Below are 24,956 nucleotides of genomic sequence, written 5' to 3'. Positions count from 1 at the left end.
TCTGTTACTTATCTTTTGCTGAGCAGAAGTTTCACATGTTGAACAAGTGATTGGTTCACAAAATATGTACCTTATTAAGGTATTGATGGGGGTACCTCTTTCGTTTATGTGTCCAATATATAAATATAATGTATTGTATTATAATACAATATGTACACAATATATAAATATAATGTATTAAAATAGAATACTGACAGTGGCTACGTAAAATAAAATAATGAAATATTTAGCACATCTTTGTTAATAAGTATTACTCACTTGCTGAAGTCAACATCTTGTAACATGTGTAATTGGTGATTCCGTATGTACACTTTTTACACGTTTGATCACAGTGGAACACATTTTATAAGGTTAGTAGCCTATGTGTGTAAATAACAACTTTAAACTTAGTGTCCGTATTGTTGAGAATATTCAGTCCGACCGACGGCACCTTGCGCGTCACATACACTCTAAGTAACTTGGACATCGCGCGCTGAAATCCGGCGATGGCACGCGGAGCGATTTCAATGCCGATCCTCTGCAGTCTCCCGAGCGCTGTTCTACTACACCGCATTAAGAAGCGGATAATTCAATAAATGCAGGGATCTTTGGCAAAGGATGGCATAACTTGGAATCTGCAGGTGCTGTGTATGGAGAGGATTGAGCTTGAGGGAGGAAACCAATGGGTGTCAGAGAGCAAATATCGAAGAATAGCCTACAATATTTTTTTGCTTGTATGTTTATGTTGCATTTCAAAGTATTATAACTGACCGCTAACCACAGCACATGTGCTAACAACTGGTGGTATCAATATTATTGATTGTGTTTCAGTCAATCATTAATAAGGTTAAAAGTGTCATAGCTAACTGTTTATAGCCTTAAGATATCAACATGAAAAGCATTGAATCACATTAAAATACAGTAACCGAAGCAGAACAGACTTTAACAAATGAAATAATAAAATTCAAGTAGGCCTAGATCATATGAAATATGAATAGGTTATAGAGGAAAAAGGTCTACTATAATTTTAGCTACCAGAACTTGGGATTGTTCACCCCAAAATGTTATCATTTACTCACCCTCACGGACCAACGTAAAACTCCAGTGGTTTATAACACAATCCACTAGTTGGCGGTAGAAAGTTTCACAACCCGAAATCCCTCTGCTTCGTTTCTCGCGCACATTGACAGGTAGCGTATTAACAGCGTTCAATTTACACTTTGACACCGATGTAAACCTCGACTCTTTGAAAACATCAAGCCACCACAGCCCTAAATCTGCATTAAGCAGAGCTGTGCCTCCACAATTTCCTTTTTTTGCTTATATCAATAGGCTAATTTTGTTATCAGCTCAGCTAGCCGGTGTGCTAATGATACATTGATATGCGTAATCAATATAATACATTAATGATTTTACGTTTAAAGCTCTCCGATGAAATGCGTGGTGATTTTTGATGATGTAATCGGTAGTGTGTTTTGGATACATTTAAATGTTAGAATGTATGAATGTTTGAATGTTAGATGTATTTTAGTACTCAAACATGCATAATGTGTATACCTTAATGTGTATATCTTTTGATAGGAATGTGTGTGGGTGTTTCGTTATAATCAATTGCATGTAAAAATGCTGCATGACAGCGCATGAAACTGCATATTCAAAGGAAAGGAACTAGAGAACGACTGAGATTAAATTTCTGAGCTAGTCATGACAAACTAGTGTACCTGTAGTTAGTGTACTCTATATGCTTCGTTTCAAATGGGTTTGCCAGATGACAAGTTTTATATGTGACCAGGGCCGTAACTAGTGGGGTGAAAATTGGTAATGATTCTAGGGCCCCACAACTAATTCTAAACAGTATTATTTAATAGGAAATGGACCCAGAGCAATATAGAGTCAGGGGGCCCTTGCTATGGCCCTGTATTTGACACATCCAGATCTTTGAAATCAGGAAGTAATCATTTGCAAACTGAGCTTTCAAAACTGAATGCAGTGCACAGAGCATTTCTGACTAAAACTGTGGTTTTGCTTCAGGAGCAAGATTTTACACTGGACATCAATTAGTGGCTTAACACAGCACCAAACTTGTTAATTGGGCAAAAGTAACAGAAATGCCCCAAAATCAATCATTGAAAACTATACTTTTTACCATAAACTGCATAGGTCCAACAATGTGCAAACCTATTCTCATAACTTGGGCTGAATTGGAAAATTGACAATTTTAAATGTGTAAAGTGCAAGCTCCTAGCATATGGTACAAACAATGGTCTAATTATTGTTTTAATATTATTAGCCACATTACCCAATGACCAATGAGTTTGATTGGATACGTGGCCTTTGATGTCATCTCAACAACAAAAGATATGGGAAAAGTTTTCTCGTATTTGCTATGCATGTAGGGTAGGGCAGGGCAATGTGACGATATTTATTGTGGCAACAATATAAAGTGTAAATAGATAGAGATTTTGCTGTATTGTGTATATCAAGATATGTAAATATCCATGTGTGTGCCATGTGCGTGTCTCTCAGTGGGCAGGGCTTCACGTAAGACTGAGAGAATTTAAGAGATATGGACAGGGTTTTTCCGGTGTCGTGTCATTTTTTGATTCTGTAGTATACTTATGGTTGGGGGAAAGTGTAGATGTGGACATTAGGGATAGGGACCAATAGCCACGTTTACACTATCAGGCCAAATAATGGTGTGCTAGTCCATGCCAGGGCTCTGTCACTTCCGGGGCTTCATTATGCCCCCTCGGGACTTTGAGTACCGTTGGACCAAAGAAGGCCAATTGGGGATCACAAAACTTAAGGAACCCATTTGAATTCTACTGAGGTTCTTTTTTTTTTTTTTACTTTCAAGCACTATAGAGGAAGACAAACATCTCAAACGGCTAGTCAGCCTGACAAACTAACCACCACTGATGAGGAAAACAACTACAATACTGTGTCATTCACCATAATAAAAGGTTTTTAAACTAAACATCATCACTCTTACTAAAATAATAGGAAATATTAGGAAAATAGGTGCATTAGGTTGAGAACCATTTGGTCCAAAGCACAGGTTGTGTTTCTCAAGCTTTTTTATTTCTCTTACAGCATCTAATAAAGGAACACTTGGACACCTCCTCTCCCCTTCCCACAATGGCCAATTCAATGGATATAGATGACTCTCTGTACAGGTAATCTGTGCATACTAGACCTGAAACACAGCTGAATCAAGTTGAATGTGAATGAAACTGATACAGACTTCTATTCTGTTATATCCAGAATCAAATTAATTTTGATGGGAAACTTCCTAGCTCCTAACTGTGGGTGTTTGTATGTGTTTATGTGTGTGCGCAGTCGACAGCGTTATGTGCTGGGAGACAGTGCCATGCAGCAGATGGCCCAGTCTGCTGTGTTTCTCAGTGGAATGGGAGCTGTTGGAGTGGAGATAGGTGGGTGGTGCTAATGTACTTTGCTAATGTCACAGTTTGCATATTTGACATTGTTAAGACTACTACATATTTCTTATTAGTTTTGTCATAATGTCTTTTTTTTTAATAGCTTATTATAGCAATTAGATAATGAATCACATATTTTGGACTTTTGGACCCTGCTGTGTATTATATTCATAAATAGATAAATTAAAATTGTATTAAAATTACTCTTACTTGTATATATGTATGTACAAATTATACATAAGTTTGTAGATAATGCATAAAATTGTCAAACTTCTGCATACACACAGGTGCATAATTTATACACACTTATTGTATTCTTGTGTACATATATTTTGCTACCCGTCATATCTGCTTACACTCTGGCTAAAAATTGTTAATGTAATTTATATCTGAGATTCTAATATATAATGAATTATAATGAATAAATCGAATCAATAATATTATTTATTTACCCATTTTCTTCCTTGATTCCTTATCCTATAAATTCTATATTTTGTACCTTATCTGTTGGCTTTTTAATAATCTATGGTGGTATTAACTTTAACAGTTTTGTTGTAATTTGTTTCTGAATACGTCTTGCAGCAAAAAACATTGTCCTGGCAGGAGTAAAGGTAAGGACAATGTCTAAATTCTCGATTTTCTATTCTTGATGCTGCAATCTCGATCTGTATTTTGTTGAAGCTGAGGCACTTGTTTTGTGATTTTTCTAATTTAGGGCATTTTTTTCATTATATTAATTTGCAATATAGAGTATGTAAAGTACTTGTAGCTAATATTTTTATTGTAATAGTGAATTTTATCTGTTTGTTGATTAGTTGCACTTCTGTTATGAGAGTGTGTTATGAGACTTTGTGCATGTGTGTGTAGGTTGTCACCCTCCATGACTTTAAGCAGTGTGAAGTTTGGGATCTGGGCACCAACTTCTTCATCAGAGAGGAGGATGTACATAGCCATAAGAAAAGGTATGCTTAAATAACTCCAAGCACAACAAATTACAAGCAGACAGAATTTACACTGACATAGGTCTGGACAATTAATCAGATAAATAAACAAGATTACAATTACAGCTGCCACAATTTAATAATCATGAAAAGTATTGCATCAAAAGTTTCTATTTAATTTTGTATTTAATATGTGCTTTTGCAGCTGTTAAACTTTTTAACCATTCACAGACAAGTTTCGCTTCTGTGTATAATTTATTCCAAATTTGAATAACAGCTATATGAATAACAGAGAGCCAATGTGAAGTTGACCATTTAGTTCAGTTCTCAGCTTGTTTTTGATATGTAGCCTGCATTCTATTGATCACAATTACAATATCAAGGAAAATAACCGACAGTTATGTTTTTTTTGTCATAATCGGTAAACCTTAAAGGAATATTCCAGGTTCAATACAAGTTAAACTCAATCGACAGCATTTGTGGTATAATGTTGATTACAACAAAAATTTGTTCAACTCATCAATCCTTTTCTTTAAAAAAGCCAAAATTGTGGTTAGAGTGATAAACTTGAATGGGACCAATTTTTGGAGGTTTGAAGGCAGAAATGTGAAGCATATAATTTTATGAAAGCACTTGCATTAATTCTTCTGTTAAAACTTGTGCATTATTTGAGTTCAAAAGTTGTTTAAATCATTATTTTTACAGTTGTTGTTTTTTTCTTTTTTTTTTCAATTATCTTTTTATTGGTTTTTAACATTTTGTTAACATAACAGACCAAAAAAAAAAAAGAAAAAAATTATATATAATAATAATAATAATAATAATAAATAAATATACATATAAAAAATAACGACAATAATAATAAAATACAGCAAATTAAATCAAGTCAGTCTGTGGTCACAAATCACAGTTCATCCTTTATGAATGATTTTACAGTTGTTTTAAAGTTTAGGGTTTCATCATAGCAACAAAGTTGTTAAATTAGCTATAACTTTACACAGAATACGTTACCCAAATTTTGGATTTTTGTTTTTTAAAGAAAATAAGGTGCAAAGTAAAACACATTTTTGTGGTAATCAATATTATGCTACGAAAGCTGTCAATTGAACTTAACTTGTTCTGAACCCAGAATATTCCTTTAAACTGACACTTTTGTCACTGGAGAAACTATTGGCAGGTTAGGTTAAGGCAAATGCATATGATTATGGTAGAGTAGTGGTTTTGGTTCTGTGCTAGTAACTCAAAGACTACAGCAGGAACTCTGAGGGGTAGTATTAATTATTTTAACGATCCTGTATGAACTAGTGTCACTGTGGCTTTATCAGACTCCAACTGGCTCTTGATTTCTAGAATGCCCTGCTTTTATCCACAATGATTCTCTTTCTTTTTCAGGGTGGAGGCTGTCCATTCTCGAGTGGCTGAGTTAAATCCATATGTTCAGGTCAGTGTGTCCAGTGATGTCCTGGATGAAAGCACTGACCTCAGCTTCCTGAATAGATACCAGGTTGGTCTCCACTGAAACTCATAGAAAACAAATAAAATGTCATAGTATTTTTGACTGTTTTTGATTTAGTATCTTGCTTGCACTATTTAAATGATTTACATGTATTGTGACTTATTTTAACCATAGTGTCCTGTTTTAGGATTTTACTTTAGATTAATTGGTATGTTCCTTTCATATGTGATATTTGTATGTGTGTTTTTTTCTTTAGTGTGTAGTGTTGACAGAAACAAAACTAAGCTTACAGAAACGGATCAACAATTTCTGCCACTCTCAGCAGCCTCCTATCAAGGTATATACATTCCCCAACACACTTGCACATAAATATAGATCTCTGTTTGGATGCTTGAAAACATAGCATTTAAAAACAACAACAACTCAGAATCAAATTAATTAACATTTATGAAGGAATCTGGTTTATTCAGGATCAACATTTTCTACCCCTGGGAAATGTAGACTGACCTTAATCTATTAGAATTAATTTCTTATAAGCCAGCTAGCATGATAACAGTAGTTTCATGTATGTGAAATCATTGTTTTTTGTGCAGTTCATTGTCTGTGATGTGTTTGGGATCTGCTCGCAAGTGTTCTGTGATTTTGGAGACACATTTGAGGTATCTGACCCTACAGGAGAGGAACCAAAAGAAATTTTCATCCAGAATATCAGCCAGGTATTTGGAGCACCTTCCTGATGGCGAGAACCTCATCATCAGACTTGCTTTTCTCATTTCATTTGATCCTTTCAGTTGTTAAATTTAGTCTACTGATCTACTCATAGTCTTCTGGAGATCCTTACAAATATGTAGGCTGAATCTTATCACAGAAACTATAATATGGGTCATTTTTTAATTTCCTGCTTGAAATGCAATTACAGGAGAGCGCTGGCATGGTGACTTGTATGGACAGCCGTACACACGGTCTCCAGACAGGACAGAGCGTGTGTTTCAGAGAGATCAATGGAATGAGTGAACTCAATGGTACCATACACCAGGTTACAGGTATATACACAGACACAAATTCTACACACATCACACACAGATAGTTGAATATATTCATATTATAAGTCCACAATCACTCATCATAGTCTATAATTAGGACAGGCTTTCACTGAAATGGTGTGAAGTGAAATTTTCACTTAAATAGAAAGCCATTTAATAGGCCTCATTCATGAAACTATTGTAAATATGTGAGTAAATTCTGAGTAATTTGCACATAAAATGGACCTCCTAACCCTAATGCTTCGTACCCCCAAGATGTGTTATTAAAACGAGTGTATGTTAGTGAATTCCAAACATTCATAAATCACACAATTTTGATTTAGGAAACACACTTGTGTGGTCACAAAGAAAGTGAGGAACTTACTGTCATGCATGTTTTGGCTGCTAGAGGTTCTTTTGTGAATCAAACAGTCTAAGAGGTCAATAAAAATGGGTTTGACTTGAAGCTTTAATGTAAAACATACTGCTGGCTGGTTGTGTTGAGTGCATCACCAGCATCATTGGTAAAATTCTCAGGGTAAATCATAATGGTAACAGTGATGTACTTGTGACTGGAAGAATCTTCAGAGAAATTAATAGAATCCCTGAAGAATATGTTTGACTGAAATGCTGTAAACTAATAAAGATTGGCAAGTTATGACAGTGTGCAGGGCTTTTTTGAGAAAATCAAACAAAAACTGCATCTTTCCACAAACTTTTTACCCCATGCCAAGCTATTCTGCTGAAAAAAAAAAATGATATACAATTTATGAATTTTATATTTATGAGTTGGAATCTTGAAAGAAATACTGAGAGTGAGAACCACATTATTGTGGTTCTTAGGAGACCTGGCTGGAGTCACTCAGCATGCCCTGAATTCGAACTCGCGACTCCAGGGGTGGTAGGCAGCGTCAATGCTCGCTGAGCTACCCAGGCTCATTTCATTCTTAGTTAATTTTTTCATTATTTAGTTTCACTTCTGTCAAAATGTAGTCCTGGCAGTGTGTCACAAAGCTTTCAGATGTCTTACACACGATTTGCACGTGGTACTGAGCAGGTATAATTTTTGTTCGCAGCAACTAACATTTTGGAAATAAATAAATAAACTAATGAATCCTAACATTTTCGTCAGAATAGCTTTACGAACGATTTACAAAAATAATTTTCTGCTTATGTTTTATGAATGAGGCCCATTGCGTTGACATGAGCACACACATTGTTGGCTTATAAAGCATAATCGGTGTAAGAACGTGCATGTAAATGTGCTCATTGTATACATCATGCAAATTGTCCAGTAATCATTGGCTAGGCTTTGGAAGATCAATGTCAAATAGAGCTACATATTTGAACTTGTGTGGCATGTTTCTATGCTTGACTGCCATTATAACCTAGTAGCTGACACTTCCACTGGGCAACGTTGATGTCATATGAAAGGGCCTTAACCTATCTAACTCTGTTTGTGTGTGTTCAGTTCTCTCCCCCTATAGCTTTGCGATTGGAGACACCTCATCATTCCAGCCATATGCTCATGGAGGAATCTTTCGCCTAGTCAAGATCCCTAAAACAATCAGCTTTGTATGTCAACACCTCTTAACCCTTCAGTTGATCTGTTTAATAGTGGTGACATATATTGAGTAACTGTTTTCTTTGTCTGTTGTGTGTGTAGGAGACGATGGAGCAGCAGATATCTGACCCTCGACTCCTCTCCCCTGACTTAAGCAAACCAGAGGTCAGAATGACAACCTCTTTCATTTCTGGAGTCCAATTACTGTTACCGCAGTTACTGACATGAGAATCTGTATTTATATTAAATCAGGTCCCTCTACAGCTCCATACAATCATGTTAGCTTTGGATGCTTTCCTGGAACAGCATGGCAGACTTCCCAACATTGGGTAAATATCATACTTTTCTCTCTGTCTCTCAAAATTTAGGAAGCTGTCTACAATAACAGCATTTTGGGGCATCATGATAAAAAAAATGGATAAGAAGCTCACTAGATTTCCTTGCTAGTTCACCATGGTGCTATAAATTCACTTTTAGAGCATAGCGTTACAGCACCAAGCTCATGGGTTCCATTCCCAAGGCACGCACATTCTGGTAAAATGTATATATTGATTGTTTTGTCACTTTGAAAAAAGAAGATTTTGCTGAGTGAATACATGTCACTGTTTTGAGACACCATTGAGGGCCATTAAGACAGGCTGCATTCTCTCATTCTGACATTTTTTCAATTGCTTGTCTACATACACCTGCGTCAGGCAGACACATTGGTCTCAAACAACATTGCATCTTGATTCAGTGCCACAAGTGTCACGTTTAAGCTTGTGTGTAAATTGAAATGCACTTTGTGAAACACTTTGTCTAGCTGTTTTAAAAGCATGAACGCTTTCTGTATGAATGGCCCCTTAGTCTATTTCTTTTAAAATGTTTTATGTATTCTTTCTTATTTTGATTGACATGATGAATAATGATGATACTAATGCATTTTTTGTTCCTGCTGTATGTAGTTGTTTGCTGGATGCTGAGCTGCTCCTGAAGTTTACAGAGGAGATCATCAAAACACTTAAAAACAAAGTGAGATTTTTTTAAAAAGCATTCATTCACTTACATAGTCACGTCCTGTTGCACAGATCATCACACATTTGTGTTTGAATGTAACGTGTGTATTGTCAGGTGTGTTTAAACCCGGATCTGGTGAGGTGTGTGTCACGCTGTGCAAGGGGCTGTCTCTCTCCTCTCACGGCCGTGGTAGGTGGCATCGCTAGTCAAGAGGTGCTGAAGGCTCTCACTGGAAAGTTTTCACCTCTTCAGCAATGGGTGGGTCAAAAGATAGAGGCTCTTGTCCATGATGTATATATGGCTTTGATATCTTCTTTACATGTGTGTTTATGTAGTTTTATCTAGATACAGTGGAGGTCATTCAGCCCCTCCAGTCTCTCCCTGCTGAGGAATTTGCCCCCAGGTAAGCTTCACACCAAACATTGAGCTTCATTATCTGTTGTTCGTTCAAATGAGTATTTTCCAAGTGTTTTGTTGACTTGAGAATGGTAATAACATGATGCATCATGTAATGAGAACCTAATAGACAGAGGTTTGGAATGACATGACTATGAGTAAATGATGACAGTTTTAATTTTTAGGAAAACTAATCCTTTAAATGTCTATTTTAATGTGTATGTGTAGGGGTGATCGGTATGATGCATTGAGGGCGTGCATCGGTGAGTCACTGTGTTTGAACCTGCACAAGTTTCACGTGTTTATGGTGAGTGTTAGGGCTGAAACATAATCTGTGCATGGGAACGCAGACACATATAGCAATGCAAGGTCGATTTCACAAGTTGTTGCATTCTGAAATGTATCAGACCCCAATTCATAACTTAACACAATATGCGTTGCATTCTCAACATTGCCGCCAGGGGCGCTATAGCGAGATAAGTGTGACCTATCCTCTTCTACTGTGTGTTTTCTCAACTCAACTAATGTCAACACAAAGCAACAGTTTGAAGAGAAAATTGCTGAGCAAGTTAGTTAATATATTTTTAGCAACTTTCCTGAATTAAAAAAGCATCCAGTTTAATGGCACAGACGTTTGAAGATAACTCTATCACCCCCTTGAGTACTGCGAATTGTTCCCTCCACGGTAAAGCAAGAACGCACGTTAAGCATGTTCAGCCGGACCATGCTTTGGCAATGCAGTGGCCAAGTGCTCAAATCTGCTTTCACGTACTTAGAGTATGTTTTGGCCTTAAGGGTCAATTTACAGCAAAACTTTGAACCAGCTGAATTGTGTGTTTTAAAGCTAAAGTGTGTCATTTCTGCACCATTATCATCTCCAAAAGGAATAATCACACAGATTCAAAAAAACTCCTCACGTTGTCTATAAGTTGAACAAAGAGATGGTTTCGCCCCAAAACCACACCATTGATTAAGCCAGTGTTGCTGTGTTGGGCTTGACAACCACTATAACAAACAGGCATACTACCCATACTACATTTACTACTTCTTAGGGCTGGGCGATATGGCCAAAAAATCATATCTCGGTATTTTTTGGTGAAATGGCGATATACGATATATATCTCGGTACTTTCTACGTTTTTCCTATTTGGATAAAGAAAATCTGTATTTTTTTATTTATTATTATTTCACATCCTGCCCAATGATATCCTGCAAAACAATGTTGATATTCAAGAATATGGAAACAAATATAGTGAATGTAATGGTGGCTATGCAATATATTATGTGCAAAAAGGTAGTTAAAATCACAATACATTCTAAAAGTCAAAGCCTTATGTGAGATTTCACAATCACCTTTATTAAAGCAGTGATGATCAAAATAACATACAAAACAAAGTTTTCTACTTGTTTGAAACTTTACAGCTGCACAACTCTGATGTGCAAATAATGTAAACAGAACAGTAGAACACTTAACTACTTTATCAGAACAAGTAGGTTATTTGAGGTAGAACATTCTTTAATAAACAAAGTATTTTATAGTGTATATTACTTTCAGATTTTGCTTCCAACGAGCTTTGTTTTGGGACAGAAAACTTTTCGGGCTGCTTATTCTTCGTGGCTGAGGTTGTAGCAGACGAGCGCGAAGTTTTAAACACTCATCGTACTGCACTTTACGGTGACGTTGTAAGTGGTGGAAGAGATTTGATGTGCTTCCACTTTTTGACACGACCGCTTTATGGCATTCTTTGCAGATAGCTTGGTTTTGCTGCTCATCGGATCTTTTAAATCCAAACCATCTCCAAATAAACGAACCAGTGTTTTTCTTTTTACGTCACTGTGATCGCCACTGTGTTTTCCTCCATGTTGTCAGGCTGAACTTGTGTGATGGAGTGGGAGTGGTCCGGTTCGCAGCGTTAACTGAAGCTTGAGCGGGAGAGGTTTGCATCAAACCATATCGATATACACGATATTGTCTCATCCTGTATCGCGTTGAGAAAAAATATCGATAAATTGTCAAAACTCGGTATACCGCCCAGCCCTACTACTTCTACAATATATGTCTATTGCAGAAATAGTAAGAGAAGTATGGTTGTATGCCATTCAAAACTCAGCCAGGGTAACATTTCAATAGCATGTTACACTTTTAGTTGAAATCCACCTTCATAGCTTACTTATAGTTGAGTCTGTGTTAACTTTGACAGCTCTAACGTGTTAACTTATGCGATTAATTAAAGTTTAGCGAGTTATTGTTTCTTAATTGCGATTAACGCATTTACCATTAATACAGCATAAACCAGTATAGACACTGGTCGGTGTAGGATGGAACCTTTACTATGTCTACCTGGAGTCATTTCACTAACACACACACACACACAACAGCAGTGTCAGTGATGGGAAAGGACCTCTTAACGCTATTTGTTGTACAAAACAAGCCCGTATGGGACTTGTGACAGAAATCAAGTACTTTTCAGCCTCTGTAAGGTGCAATTTGATTACAACAGAAACACGTCAAGTCTTAACTAGATGTTGTTTGCAAGCGCTTTTAATGTGGAGGTCAAAGCGGCGCTTGAGGCTGGCTTTGACACCCTTACGCGAATCATAAATGTGGCCTTACAATTGCTGTAGCAAAGTGGATAGCCACAGTCTGTGAAGGATGAGAGTTTTAATGCACATTGCAATGAATATGCAACACATGGTTGCAAAGTTCTTTCAATTAGTCAACCTCCCACTGAAACATTTAATGTTACTTGAATTGGTTCTATTTTAGTGCATTTCTATCTTTTATACTGTGGAAGGCATTGTTTGGAAAATGAGGAAAGCAGTATTGTTACATATTGCATTTTTTTCTATCCTAAGAAGGAAATAAGTGTATTTTGACCAGAAAAGAAGTATATATATATATATATATATATATATATATATATATATATATATATATATATATATATATATATATTAGTACAATTTCAGCTCTTTCAAAACCTGCGATTTAATCGTAATTAACTATGAAATATTATGCAATTAATTGCAATTAATCTACTTCTTACTACTCGACTGACAGCACTACTATATAAGCTGGTATACAATAAATAATTTTAACATTAAAGAAATAATATACATCAGCTTTCATTTTAAAATGCTCAGTATATAAACATTCCATTGATGTAATGTAGACAAGTGTTACACTGCTGTTTGATTGTCTTAATATTTGTATGTAGGTGGGCTGTGGTGCTATTGGCTGTGAGATGCTGAAGAATTTGGCATTGCTGGGTGTGGGATTGAGCAAATGTTCAGGAGAGGTGGGCTATAAACCTCAAAGGAGCATAAATGTTTTTTCTTCTCGTTTATATGAGTACTGGGATGTTAGTAAATAATTGTTTTATTCTCACTTAGATTTGCATCACCGATCCAGATCTAATTGAGAAATCTAACCTCAATCGGCAGTTTCTCTTCAGACCTCAACACATACGGGTACCTCTTTCATACTTCTATTATCAGCTGCTTAAGGCATGCCCTGAATGGCCCTGTTTACATTTGGTATTAACATCTGTCGCCGTGTGGTCAATAAAGATGGATTGTATGTGTCTCAAATGCATTTTGCATTGTATTTAGAACTAGTTTTTAGAATTGGGATTGAATCACCGAAGATGAAAGTTAATTTCAAATCTATATTAGGGAGTTTCTCTGATCAGTGTTTGAGATCTCATAAGTTGATATCCTGATTTGAGTTATCCTTCTGTTGTCCTGATGTTCTTCCCATTATTTATTCTCTATCTGTAGAAGCCAAAAAGCACTACAGCAGCAGAAGCTACATTAGAAATAAATCCAGAGCTGCAAATAGATGCTCATCTGCATAAAGTGTGTCCTGCTACAGAGGACATCTATAATGATCCTTTCTTCTCCCGACTCAACCTGGTAGTCACCGCACTGGACAATGTGGAGGCAAGGAGATACGTGGATAGGTAATCCTGTGACAACACAAAAATGTGTTTCACGTATTGCTTATGTAATTTATTGCAAATTTTTGTATGTTTTTTTTACTTGCAGTCGAAGTGTATCAAATCAGAAAGCTCTGTTAGACTCCGGTACCATGGGTTCAAAAGGACACACAGAGATCATCGTCCCAAACCTCACTGAGTCTTACAACAGCCATGTAAGTATGTGTGTACAGTTCAGTGTTTCAAAACCCAGTTCCTGGAGCACATCAACAGTATACATTTTGGATGTCTCCCTGATCTGAAACTTGTAATGCTGGTCTGCCTCCAGGAACAGGATTGGGATACACTGATATAGACTGTGTGCCAATTCATGTGTGCATGTTTTTTGACACAACTGTGATGTTTTTTTGTTTCTTAGAGAGACCCACCAGAGGAAGAGATCCCGTTTTGTACTCTAAAGTCTTTTCCTGCTGTTATTGAACACACCATACAGTGGGCTAGAGACAAGGTCAGTAACATTTCCTCATCAACCATACATAGTTTGGGAAATCTGTGGGTGTAGTACTAGGTGTTGGCACAATCATTGACCAGGAAAATAAAAAAATGGCACTCCATGTCAAAAAAGTTGCTGACCCCTTGTATAAACCTACAGAGCTAAAATATTCCTCTAAAAATCGAATTTATGTTCAGCAGAAGAAAGAAAGGCATACACATCTGGGATGACATGACGATGAGTAAATGATGAGAGAATTTTCATTTTTGGGTGTCTATCCTTTTAAAATACTGTTACAAAAAGTAGCTAGCAACACTGCAAGTTACTTAAAAAAACATACAGTCTACCTACAATAATACTTTTTAAATGATGCAATCAGCATAGTATTTATCTCAGGGTGACAACAGTGAACAGATACATTTACACTATATAAAACTAATAAAACAAGAAAAGACTAATTTATTTAACTGAGATGAACACATAGCAATAATGTAGTGTTTTTAATGCTACACCACTACTAGTTGGAAAAACAGTTATATAATTAATACTATAATGCTACTAAAATGTTTTGCTAAGGTTGTAGCAGCACTACTTTTTCACTACTCCCCAACACTTGCCATAATATTTATTCAATGAGGTCTTTCTTACTATCTACTTAGAGCTCTTAATAGTGTTTGTATATATTTGTGTTTTGTGTGTATAGTTTGAAAGTGCTTTTACCCACAAACCCTCTGTGTACAACATGTTCTGGCAAAGTCATTCATCATCTCAGAATGTGCTACAGGTAAGGATATATACTACAGTCTTGACTTATCTAGTTTAGCCTTGTTGGTGTCGACTTATTTCTGCTCATCTGTGTGTAGAGAATGATGGCTGGGGAGAGTATGGAAGGATCATTTCAGGTCATTAAGTTGTTGAGTCGGAGACCCACTCAATGGGATCACTGTCTAGCCCTTGCCCGCCACAAATTTGACAAGTACTTCAAAAGAAAGGTACGGAATTGTAATAATGTAATAACACTTCCACTGACTCTACAGAGAACCCATTTGAAAAATAACTGTCACCTGTTGAATGTCTTCTAATAATTCTAATGAAGCAATTCTTCAGTGGTTTGTTATTTTTCAGTTGTTTCCAGTAAAAGAAAATCTGATATTAGAGCTTCTCTAAACTATGACATGTACAAAAGCACATGACTATTCCCAATGCCAATGGATCTGAGGTTATGTTTATAAAATAGTAATAATGATTTTGAAGCATTATACCATGGTAACACATTCACATTGACAGTAATTTGTTTGCAATATGAAAATAGAAGCAATGTTATTACAACATGCCATTATTACATTGATATTTTAGGCATTACAACTACTGCACTCATTTCCACTGGACACACGGCTAAAAGATGGCAGTAAGTGCACACGCTTTACTCACTCAAGCAGTGAAGCTGCCTTATTAATCAACAGTCCAAATATCTGGCTCGCGTATCTTTTCCCAGCTGAAGTGTTTATCCACTGTTTTCAGGTCTGTTCTGGCAGTCTCCAAAACGGCCACCGTCTCCTATAGAGTTTGACCTCAATGACCAACTGTGAGTCTGAGAGAAAATATATTATGTGTTTTTAGACTGTCACAGCAGAAGCAGGTGTTAATAAAAGTGAAAAAGAAATAGAAAAGGAGTGATGAGAAGATGTGTGGAAGTTTGATGAGAAAATGTCTTTCTCCATTAGGCATTTCAGTTTTGTTGCCAGTGCAGCTCGTCTATTTGCTGAAATGTATAATGTTCCATACTCAGAAAAGGTAAAAAGAATTTCCACTCTTTTCTTTTTACCTATGAGGAATGTTTTGCTGTTGTTGATTATCTTTTTAAATTGAATTGTCTGTTTTAAATCAATCATAGAATCTTTCCTACGAGTCTGTATCAAGCGTTTTAGCTGCAGTGGAGGTTCCTGAATACAAACCAGCAGAAAAGGTATCCGTTTAAAAATGGTCAATATTTTGTCAATTATGTTTGGTGCTGCTAATGGCGCAGAAATGGCATGCTTCACCTTTAAATCAATCACTAATTTTGTGGATGTTTTGTATTAGCATATAGAGACAGATGAAAATGCTAAGAAGCCTGAGCAGATTAAAGTGACGGTAAGCAGTGAAGAGGAGAGGGAGGCGATCTCGCAACTACAGGAGGCCATCAACTCCGACTTCATAACACCAGGTATGTTGATACACATCAACAATCAAACACCTATGCATACATATAGCTTTATGTGCTATGAACCAAACCATGAGATCCTATTTTTTTGCATTTTATTTCATTTTAATTTTTCTATCTTTAGAAAGGCTACATATGACTCCATTGTACTTTGAAAAGGATGATGATTCAAACGGACACATGGATTTTGTAGCAGCAGCATCTGCTCTTCGAGCTCATATGTATGCCATTGAGGCTGCTGACAGACTACAAACCAAACGGATTGCTGGCAAAATCATCCCTGCTATCGCCACATCTACTGCTGCTGTTGCAGGACTGGTGAGAGCGATATATATATATATATATATATATATATATATATATTTAAATATATATATATATATTTAAATATTAGTTTGAGTTGTCAAAATTATGTTAACAACTTTTTTAATGAATTGCATATGTTAACACATACATTTTTCTTAACTGCGTCTAACGCATTTACCTTTAACACAGCTTAAACTCTAGTTGGAATGGTTGAACCTTTGCCATGTCTGCCTGGAATCATTACACAGCACAAACACAGCAGTGATTCTGTTTCATTGATAAAGTAATGGGGGGAAAGGAACTCTTAGTGCTATTTTTCTGTACAAAACAAGCCCAGGTGGAACTTGTGACAAAAATAATTTTTCAACCTAAGTGAGGTGCATTTTAAATTCCACTTTTTTTTCGTTCTTTTTTTTTTTTTTGTCTACAAGCGCTTTTCATGTGGAGTTCATATCGGCGCTTGACGCTGACGCCCTGATGAACGCGGCGGCTTCACAATTGCTGTAAAAAGCAGATAGCCACAGTCTGCCGGCTGATTAATATTGTGGAGTACGAGAGTTTAAGAGATTTAATGCCCATTGCAATGAAAATGCAACCTATGATGAGACTAGTTCTTTCAATTAGTCCCACTCCCACTTAGACTTTGGGAAATGTTTAATGTTACTTGAATTGGTGCTATTTTAGTGCATTTCTATTTTTATACTGTGGAAGGCTTTGCTACAGTATAACGTTGTGTTAATGTTACGTTACTAGAGCATTATATTGTTACATGTTTTTGTTTTTTCTTTCTTTGACAGGGAAAGAAGTATATTATATTTAGGGTCAATTTTCAACACTGCGATTAGTCGCCCTTTAAAGGGCACCTATTATGCCCCTTTTCACAAGATGTAATTTAAATCTTTGGTGTCCCCAGAATGTGTCTGTGAAGATTCTGCTCAAAATACTCTACAGATAATTTATGCCAATTTTTGGGTGGGAATAAAAACGAGCTGATTTTGTGTGTGTCTCTTTAAATGCAAATGAGCTGGTGCTCCCCACCCCGTATTCAGAATAGGGTGGAGTTTTGACATCTCTGCTTTGGATAGCTAGACATAATAAGCAATTTGACTGACAGTGAAAATAGTGGTGTTCAGACCTATATGTTTGAACCGGAGTCAGACACCGATGAGGGAGAGACTCCGTCATATGTATCAACTTTGAAAATGAACCAGGAAGTTTATGAATGGTTATTTGATACATACATTTTTTTGTTGTAGAGTTTTTTTCAGCAGTTTTGCTACAATGAAGCAAAAATTGTAGTTTTGCTACAATGGATGAGCAACACACACACACACACACACACACACACACACACAAATACTGTTACAACATTCGCTATGCGCTATAACGAAACAACAACAACATTCGCTATGCGCTATAACATGTCCGTTGGCAGTGTCCATCAACAGTTGTGGGCAGGGCTTGTACAAAGTGACATCACTTTATGCAGAATGAGAATGGTGATTAAAAAAAAGGACTGGGTGGATTTTTATCATTATAGAGTGGTTGTGTACACACACTACCAACAAACATTTATGTTCAAACACAATGTTAAAGTTAATTTTCTAAATCAACTGACAGCACTAATATTTGAATATTATATTATTTATTATGTACATTATACTAGATTTGTTTCTATATTTTTAACTCCGTTGTTTTATACACTGGCCTCAAAAAGTGGAATCTTAAGCCACAATTAAAAATGTATGAATGTCTTTAAAGCATTTGAGCATTTTCTGGTCGAAAAACAGTAGCATCACTTTGTTTGTAAGTGAGGCTTGGTTTTATATTTTGTTTCAAATGCAAAAATTTAAACATACTGTACTTTTTGAGGACATTGTGTTTTTATGATTGTTTTATTATTGGTCTTGTGTAGGTGGCATTGGAGTTGATAAAAATCGCTGGTGGTTATGGATTTGAGTCATTTAAAAACTGTTTCTTCAACCTGGCCATTCCAGTTATGGTGCTCACAGAAACCGCTCGGGTCAAGAGAACCCAGATCAGGTAATAGCAACACAAATGCATGCATTGGCTCTTGTGAATATCTTTTTTTTAAATGTGTTTTGTGACTTTTGGATATTTTGTTCCTTTTGTTTTGACCAGAGATGATATCTCCTTCTCTATCTGGGACCGTTGGACTATCTTTGGTCATGAGGACTTCACCTTATCTGATTTCATTCATGCAGTTAGGGTTAGTAGCACTTGAGTAGATCAATAATGTTATGATCTGTGTAATGATTTGGGTTAGCATTTGATATGAACGAATTAATGAGATACATTGTACAGAATGCCAGTATTGCAGAATAACTTGCTTTTTGCTTGATTTTCAGGAAAAATATGGAATTGAGCCCACTATGGTTGTTCACGGGGTGAAGATGCTCTATGTACCGGTTATGCCAGGCCATAACAAAAGACTCAAACTGACGTAAGGCGCATCAATAAATAATCTATGCTACTTTAAATATAAATATCTTCATTTACTTACCCTCATGTTGATCCAAAACTGTATTAGTTTCTTCCGTGGAATTCAAAAGGAGAAATTTTGAGTGTACTAGTTGTTTTTTTTTCTTCCCATGAAGTTACAAAGAATGGGGGGCCTGGGTAGCTCAGTGAGAAAAAAAGCTGACTACCACCCCTGGAGTTCGCAAGTTTGAATCCCAGGGCGTGCTGAGTGACTCCATCCAGGTCTCCTAAGCAACCAAATTGTCCCGGTTGCTAGGGAGGGTAGAGTCACTTGGGGTAACCTCCTAATGGTTGCTATAATGTGGATTGCTCTCAGTGGGGAGAGTGGTGAGTTGTGCGTGGATGACGTGGAGAATAGCTTGAAGCCTCCACACCTGCTCTCCGTGGTAACACGCTCAATTGGGCATGCCAGATTGGGGACAAAATGGGGAAAAATCCATTAAAAAAAAGAAAGAAAGGGGACTTGAGCTAAAGGAAGTCTTCTGAAGCCATAATTATAGCTTTTTGTGGAAGAGACATTAATATTAGTCATTATTCAATTAATCTTACCCTCCAGAGAGCTGTAAAACACTAGGACACCAGGGACTGGATTCACGAAAATGTTCTTAAGGAAAAATTAAGAAAGTTCTTAGGATAAATTATAAGAAGTTCATAAGATTCAAATATTTTCTTAAAGCAATAGTTCACCCAAAAATGAAAATTTGCTGATATTTTTTTCACCCTCGGGCCATCCAATATGTATCTGTGTTAATTTCTTCATCAAAACAGAATTTAAGACTTTTAGGATTTCATTTCAGGCCTCCTCATCTAAACAATGCAAGTGGATGTACTCCATTATTTGACGTTCCAAAATGCATATTTAGGATGCATTAAAATAATACACATGACTCCATTCGACAAATCTATTATCTATCTATTAGTATCTATTAAACTTCTTTTTTTTTTTTTTTTAACTAGCAAGCACCTCGCAATAATTTTTTTTATGTAAAGTGTGTGAGATTTGTTAGTTTAAGGACACCTACCCCTCATAGGAGAATTTACTCGGTGGTAACAATTTGCCAATTTTTTTATTTGACATTGAGCAAAAGAAAAGAAACAAAAACTTCAGTAGACAAGGAAAAGGTTCTCTTTGGTAAGCTTATAAATAGGCTAGAATCTAACTTCGGAAAGTAAGAGGCGGGCATGGAAAGGTATGTGTGGCAAACATTGTTAGGAATGTGGATGGTGTGAAAAAGAAAGTTTCAGCTTTCTAATATTATAATTATTATGTTTCTATGGACTACAAATCGCTGAGAGAAAGTGCAATGCAACTAGCATGATTGGTGACCATATTAAGAAATTTCAATACAACATTTATTGTTTGATTTTGGTGATGACATTTACATGGTTATAAAGCTAAAAATGAAATAACATAAAACAGCAAAAAACATTGAAACAGTCAAAAACTTCATAAACGGACCATTGCAACTGCCGACTTAATATGATAGAATGCGTCACATTTGAAACAACCCAGTAAATTCGTTAAACATCATACCTTTTGTGATTTAGGACAACTGTGAGGTTATCCTAACTTTAAGATGTTATTTACAAAAAAATTTTGGTAAAACAATTTAGATAAGAAAAAAATAATGATGAATTCAAATTAAGAAAAAAGATAAGAACTGTCTTAATAAGTTTTTTTTTCCCCGAATACAAAACATTCTAAATTAAGAAGAAAACAGTAGTCGAGAAGATTTTTCTTCTTAAGAACATTTAGTGAAGCCAGACCCAGAACCAGATAAATTCCTTAATGAATCATTTAGATTGGTTTTGTGACCCAGATCACCCAATTAATTTAAAAGATTATACTCTAAAGAATGATTGGTTCTTGAATCAAACACTGTTACTTATTTCATGAATGTGCCAATAAGAGCTAGGTTGGATGTCAAGATTTTCAGTGAATAATTACTTAAATTGCAGTCAGAGCCCAATTGCAATAAACACCTTAATTAAAGAAACCCATCATTTATAATTGTAAGGCTATTGTCATTTTTTCTTAACCTACAGGGTTTCTTACAACCGGCTACTGTTCCTCATACAAAGCTAGAAAACGGTGACTTAAAAAGACTTGTATGTATAACAAACAAGTCATATAGACTACTTTTATGGTGCTGTTCGTCCTTATTGAAGCTTTAAAGCTCCAGTCCCCATTATTTGTATTGAAAATAAGCAACCTATACATTGCTCAGAATTTTTCCTTACAGCTTTGGAACGACGTGATCATGAATAAATAATGAAAGTTTTCATTTTTGGGTGAATAATTCCTTTAAGATGAAAATTGCTATCAGAAGTTCTTGTGGTTCTCTTATGCAGTTCCATAACAGTAAACCTGTTTCTTTCCTTTCTCTACAGAATGCATAAACTGATCAAGCCCTCAGCAGGCAGGAAGTATGTCGACCTCACCGTATCATTTGCCCCTGATGCAGATGATGACGAGGATCTGCCCGGCCCCCCTGTGCGCTATTACTTAAGTCGAGGAAGCCAGAGTGACGAGACAGCCTGACGCACATACACACACACACACACACACACACACACACACACACACACTCCCCTCCCTTGCCCTGTGGACCACAAGTGGAGAAGCATTTGATGTGACTCAATGTACATAGTGAATTTTTGTTTTCTACTGGTTTATTATTTTATTGCACAGCATTGTCTGTGCTGCTGCCTTAAGATAAATATATTGTACTTCAATGTAACAATAATATTGATTATAATATTAATGCTCGGAAGAGTAAAAACAAAAGAAATTGTTTACATGACTTCCCCAGGGCTTCATTATTACTCTGTATGTTTGTCTTTTAGACTGGGAGAGCACTCAGTTCAGTGTTAGTCAATGGAGGGCTTGTAAGAGATATTCATGTTGCTCTCATGTAGGGATGATTTATTTGCACATGACTAAATGTTTTGGGAGGATATTGGGGTTTAATAAGTTGTCCGTCACTGTAAGCAACATAAACGCCAAAGATTTTGCTTCAGCAGCTGAATTCAGAGGTTCTTCACAACTCTTCCTTGAGAGTGCTGCATGCAAAGACAAAATGCAGTAACTACACATTTTGTCCATATTAAGTTCTGACAGAAATTGGGTCTCTTAAACTATGATCTGTCCTGTGACAGGCAGTTTTGGCTTAACTAAATCAAGTTATATTTAAGCCATTTTTCTTAGTTTCAGTCTTTTAGATTGTTAATGTGTTTGTAGGACAGTATGGATGTCCTTCATTAGGGTAGAGTTATAGGAAATCGATTCTGTTGTCACACATGCTATGACAGTTCCACAGTTTTGGAAAATTTCTTTGAAGTAAGGGTAGTAAGATTAGCAAAATTAATTCTCAACAGTGCCACAAGGGTGAGCTATAGTTAACAGTATTTTAGCAGCCACCTATACCCGCCTGCTGCTAACAGCTGCTTAATATGCTTTCATTCCTGTGACATGAACATTTTGCAGACAAAGCTTATGGCTGTGACTCAGCATGATTACATTATATAGACACTGTCCCTCACATTAAAGTTTATTCATATCACCTAAAGCTTGCATGTCAGCAGCAAAAACAAGCTTTTCACAAGTTTTCCACTGCATTTGCTGCCTTTGTTGCCATTCAGTCCTCTTAAAGCAGGGGTGGGGAAAATTATTCCCATTAAGGGCCATTCAAGTATTTACACAATTATTTGAGTTATTTAATAACATGCAATTTCTGATTGTGTGTTGAAATTAACATATGCATTCTGTTATGTGTACATACACCTAGAAAAAAACACTAAAGGGTCTGTCTATTATAACATATTTGCATTATTATCATTTTAAAAGTATTTTTATACATTTTAATTATTTTATTTTTTTTCCAGTTAACCAAATCCAGGCCATTTTTTGCTTTTCAAATTATTTCTCAAATTGCCTCTTGGGCTGGGTAAAATGGTCTTGCTGGCCTTATATGGCACTGAGGCTGACGTTCCCCACCCCTGTCCTAAAGTGTCCTTGAATATGTATATCTGAGTTAGCCAAGCAGTTAAGTTAACACACAAGTGACTGGCAATAGTGATCGGAAATCACACACGCATACCCAACTCTAAGCTGAGATTTCAGTGAATGTCTTGTAGAAGAAGCTTTTCAAACATTTTCGACTTTGATCCCTTTAAAATGGCTGACTTTCAGTTGCACTGAATTTTCCAACATTTAGTTTATCTAAAACATTATGATAATATCTGATGTATCTAAATGAGTTAAACCAGTAATTGGAAGATGATGTAATGTGTTGTCATTGTGACCACATTATTCAATGGAAAATTAAATAAAGTCAAATCAAAATGCCATTTAATAAGCTATACTCTTTTCTTTCCTTTAATCTTTATACACAATGTTGCAAGATTGCATTTTGAAATATCCTCAATTCTTTTAACAATAAGGTATTTAAGGGGAATTCTTTTTTTACTGAAACATTTGACTGCAAATAATATGTGCATATAATCCCTGACTAAATTAAAGGAATATTCCGTCATCAATAAGTTAAGATCAAACAACAGCATTTGTGGCATAATGTAATAAAATATATAATTTTAACTTGCCCAAAATCAAGCAAAAATCAAGGTTACTGGGGCACTTACAATGGAAGTGAATGGGGCCGATCCATATTAAGTTTCTCATTGTTTACAAAGTAGCCACATGGAATAAACAATATGCGTTTTAAGATGTTTTTAGTTTGATAAAATCACTTACTAACCTTTTCTGTGTGAATATAATTAATATCCAAATTTACTACTTGGTTACTATGACAACCCAATGACATAAACCCTAAAACCACAATAAAAATTATTTAAAAAGCTTTACAGCACAGATAATACTACACAAGTTTGAACAGAAATGTTAATTTAAGTGCTTAGTTTTTATTTATAAGCTTCACATTTCTGCCTTTATACCCTCCAAAAATGTACCCAATTCACTTCCAAGTGCCCGACTGTAACCTTGGTTTGTCTTTTTTTTTTAAAGAAAAGGAGGGACGGGTCAACAGTTTATGTGGTAATCAACATTATGCCAAAAATGCTGTTGATTGATCTTAACTGAACTCAGAATATTCATTGAAATCTTTGAAAATAAAGCTTCTTGAATCTTTAGACAGGAAGTGTGTGAGATTAATTAATAATGAATGCATATTAATGTGTATATGAGAAAATAAAAAGGTAACAGTTGGTTCATCCAGTATCTAAACAAGACATTACTAAACTATTAACAATTACTTAGACAAATCAAATAGGCCTTGCAATCAATTACAGTTTTTGCTTTGAAACCTCTCAGTGTGCAGTACATTTAGTTGAATCTTCACTGATGGAGGCTCAGTAATGACTCGTTTGAGAATGTTCACTGATGGAGGCTCAGTAATGACTCGTTTGAGAATGTTCACTGATGGAGGCTCAGTAATGACTCGTTTGAGAATGTTCACTGATGGAGGCTCAGTAATGACTCGTTTGAGAATGTTCACTGATGGAGGCTCAGTAATGATTCGTTTGAGAATGTTCACTGATGGAGGCTCAGTAATGACTCGTTTGAGAATCTTCACTGATGGAGGCTCAGTAATGACTTGTTTGAGAATGTTCACTGATGGAGGCTCAGTAATGACTCGTTTAAGAATCTTCACTGATGGAGTCTTTGCAATGACTCATTTGTGAATATGACAGATTCCTGACAA

At 36.0% G+C, this 24,956-nt stretch overlaps 1 protein-coding gene across 3 annotated transcripts; it reads left to right on the top strand.

Annotated features, from left to right (window-relative positions):
- The first annotated feature begins 1,137 nt into the window (after positions 1–1,137).
- LOC127644423 (ubiquitin-like modifier-activating enzyme 6) lies at positions 1,138–23,579 on the top strand. Of its 3 annotated transcripts, XM_052127589.1 has the most exons (34): positions 1,138–1,169; positions 2,837–2,942; positions 3,073–3,155; positions 3,319–3,413; positions 4,002–4,030; positions 4,287–4,381; positions 5,753–5,864; positions 6,073–6,153; positions 6,410–6,532; positions 6,736–6,859; positions 8,310–8,413; positions 8,505–8,567; positions 8,655–8,731; positions 9,347–9,413; positions 9,513–9,656; positions 9,734–9,801; positions 10,023–10,101; positions 13,013–13,093; positions 13,188–13,265; positions 13,575–13,756; positions 13,842–13,947; positions 14,151–14,240; positions 14,929–15,009; positions 15,089–15,217; positions 15,582–15,633; positions 15,747–15,810; positions 15,950–16,019; positions 16,120–16,191; positions 16,308–16,431; positions 16,553–16,746; positions 18,650–18,777; positions 18,877–18,964; positions 19,104–19,198; positions 21,628–23,579. In XM_052127589.1, exons 3-34 carry the CDS (start codon positions 3,118–3,120, stop codon positions 21,776–21,778), a joined length of 3,084 nt encoding a protein of 1,027 aa, XP_051983549.1. In that variant the 5' UTR covers positions 1,138–1,169; positions 2,837–2,942; positions 3,073–3,117; the 3' UTR covers positions 21,779–23,579. The 3 variants fall into 3 exon arrangements, with proteins under 3 accessions (XP_051983549.1, XP_051983550.1, XP_051983548.1); XM_052127590.1 differs by lacking the exon at positions 2,837–2,942 and having other exon boundaries at positions 1,140–1,169; XM_052127588.1 differs by lacking the exon at positions 1,138–1,169 and having other exon boundaries at positions 2,283–2,942.
- The last annotated feature ends 1,377 nt before the right edge of the window (positions 23,580–24,956 follow it).

Source organism: Xyrauchen texanus, chromosome 5 (genome assembly GCF_025860055.1).
Source record: "Xyrauchen texanus isolate HMW12.3.18 chromosome 5, RBS_HiC_50CHRs, whole genome shotgun sequence".
Taxonomy (NCBI): Eukaryota; Metazoa; Chordata; class Actinopteri; order Cypriniformes; family Catostomidae; genus Xyrauchen; species Xyrauchen texanus.
The sequence above is the reverse complement of the archived record's forward strand: the minus strand, read 5'-3'. Positions and strand labels throughout refer to the sequence as shown.

Excerpts from the sequence above, each read along its gene's own strand:
- LOC127644423 (XM_052127589.1), top strand. The coding sequence starts at position 3,118 with ATGGCCAATTCAATGGATATAGATGACTCTCTGTACAG. Across the intron at positions 6,533-6,735 it reads TCATCCAGAATATCAGCCAG|GAGAGCGCTGGCATGGTGAC; the intron begins GTATTTGGAGCA and ends ATGCAATTACAG. Across the intron at positions 13,094-13,187 it reads TGAGCAAATGTTCAGGAGAG|ATTTGCATCACCGATCCAGA; the intron begins GTGGGCTATAAA and ends ATTCTCACTTAG.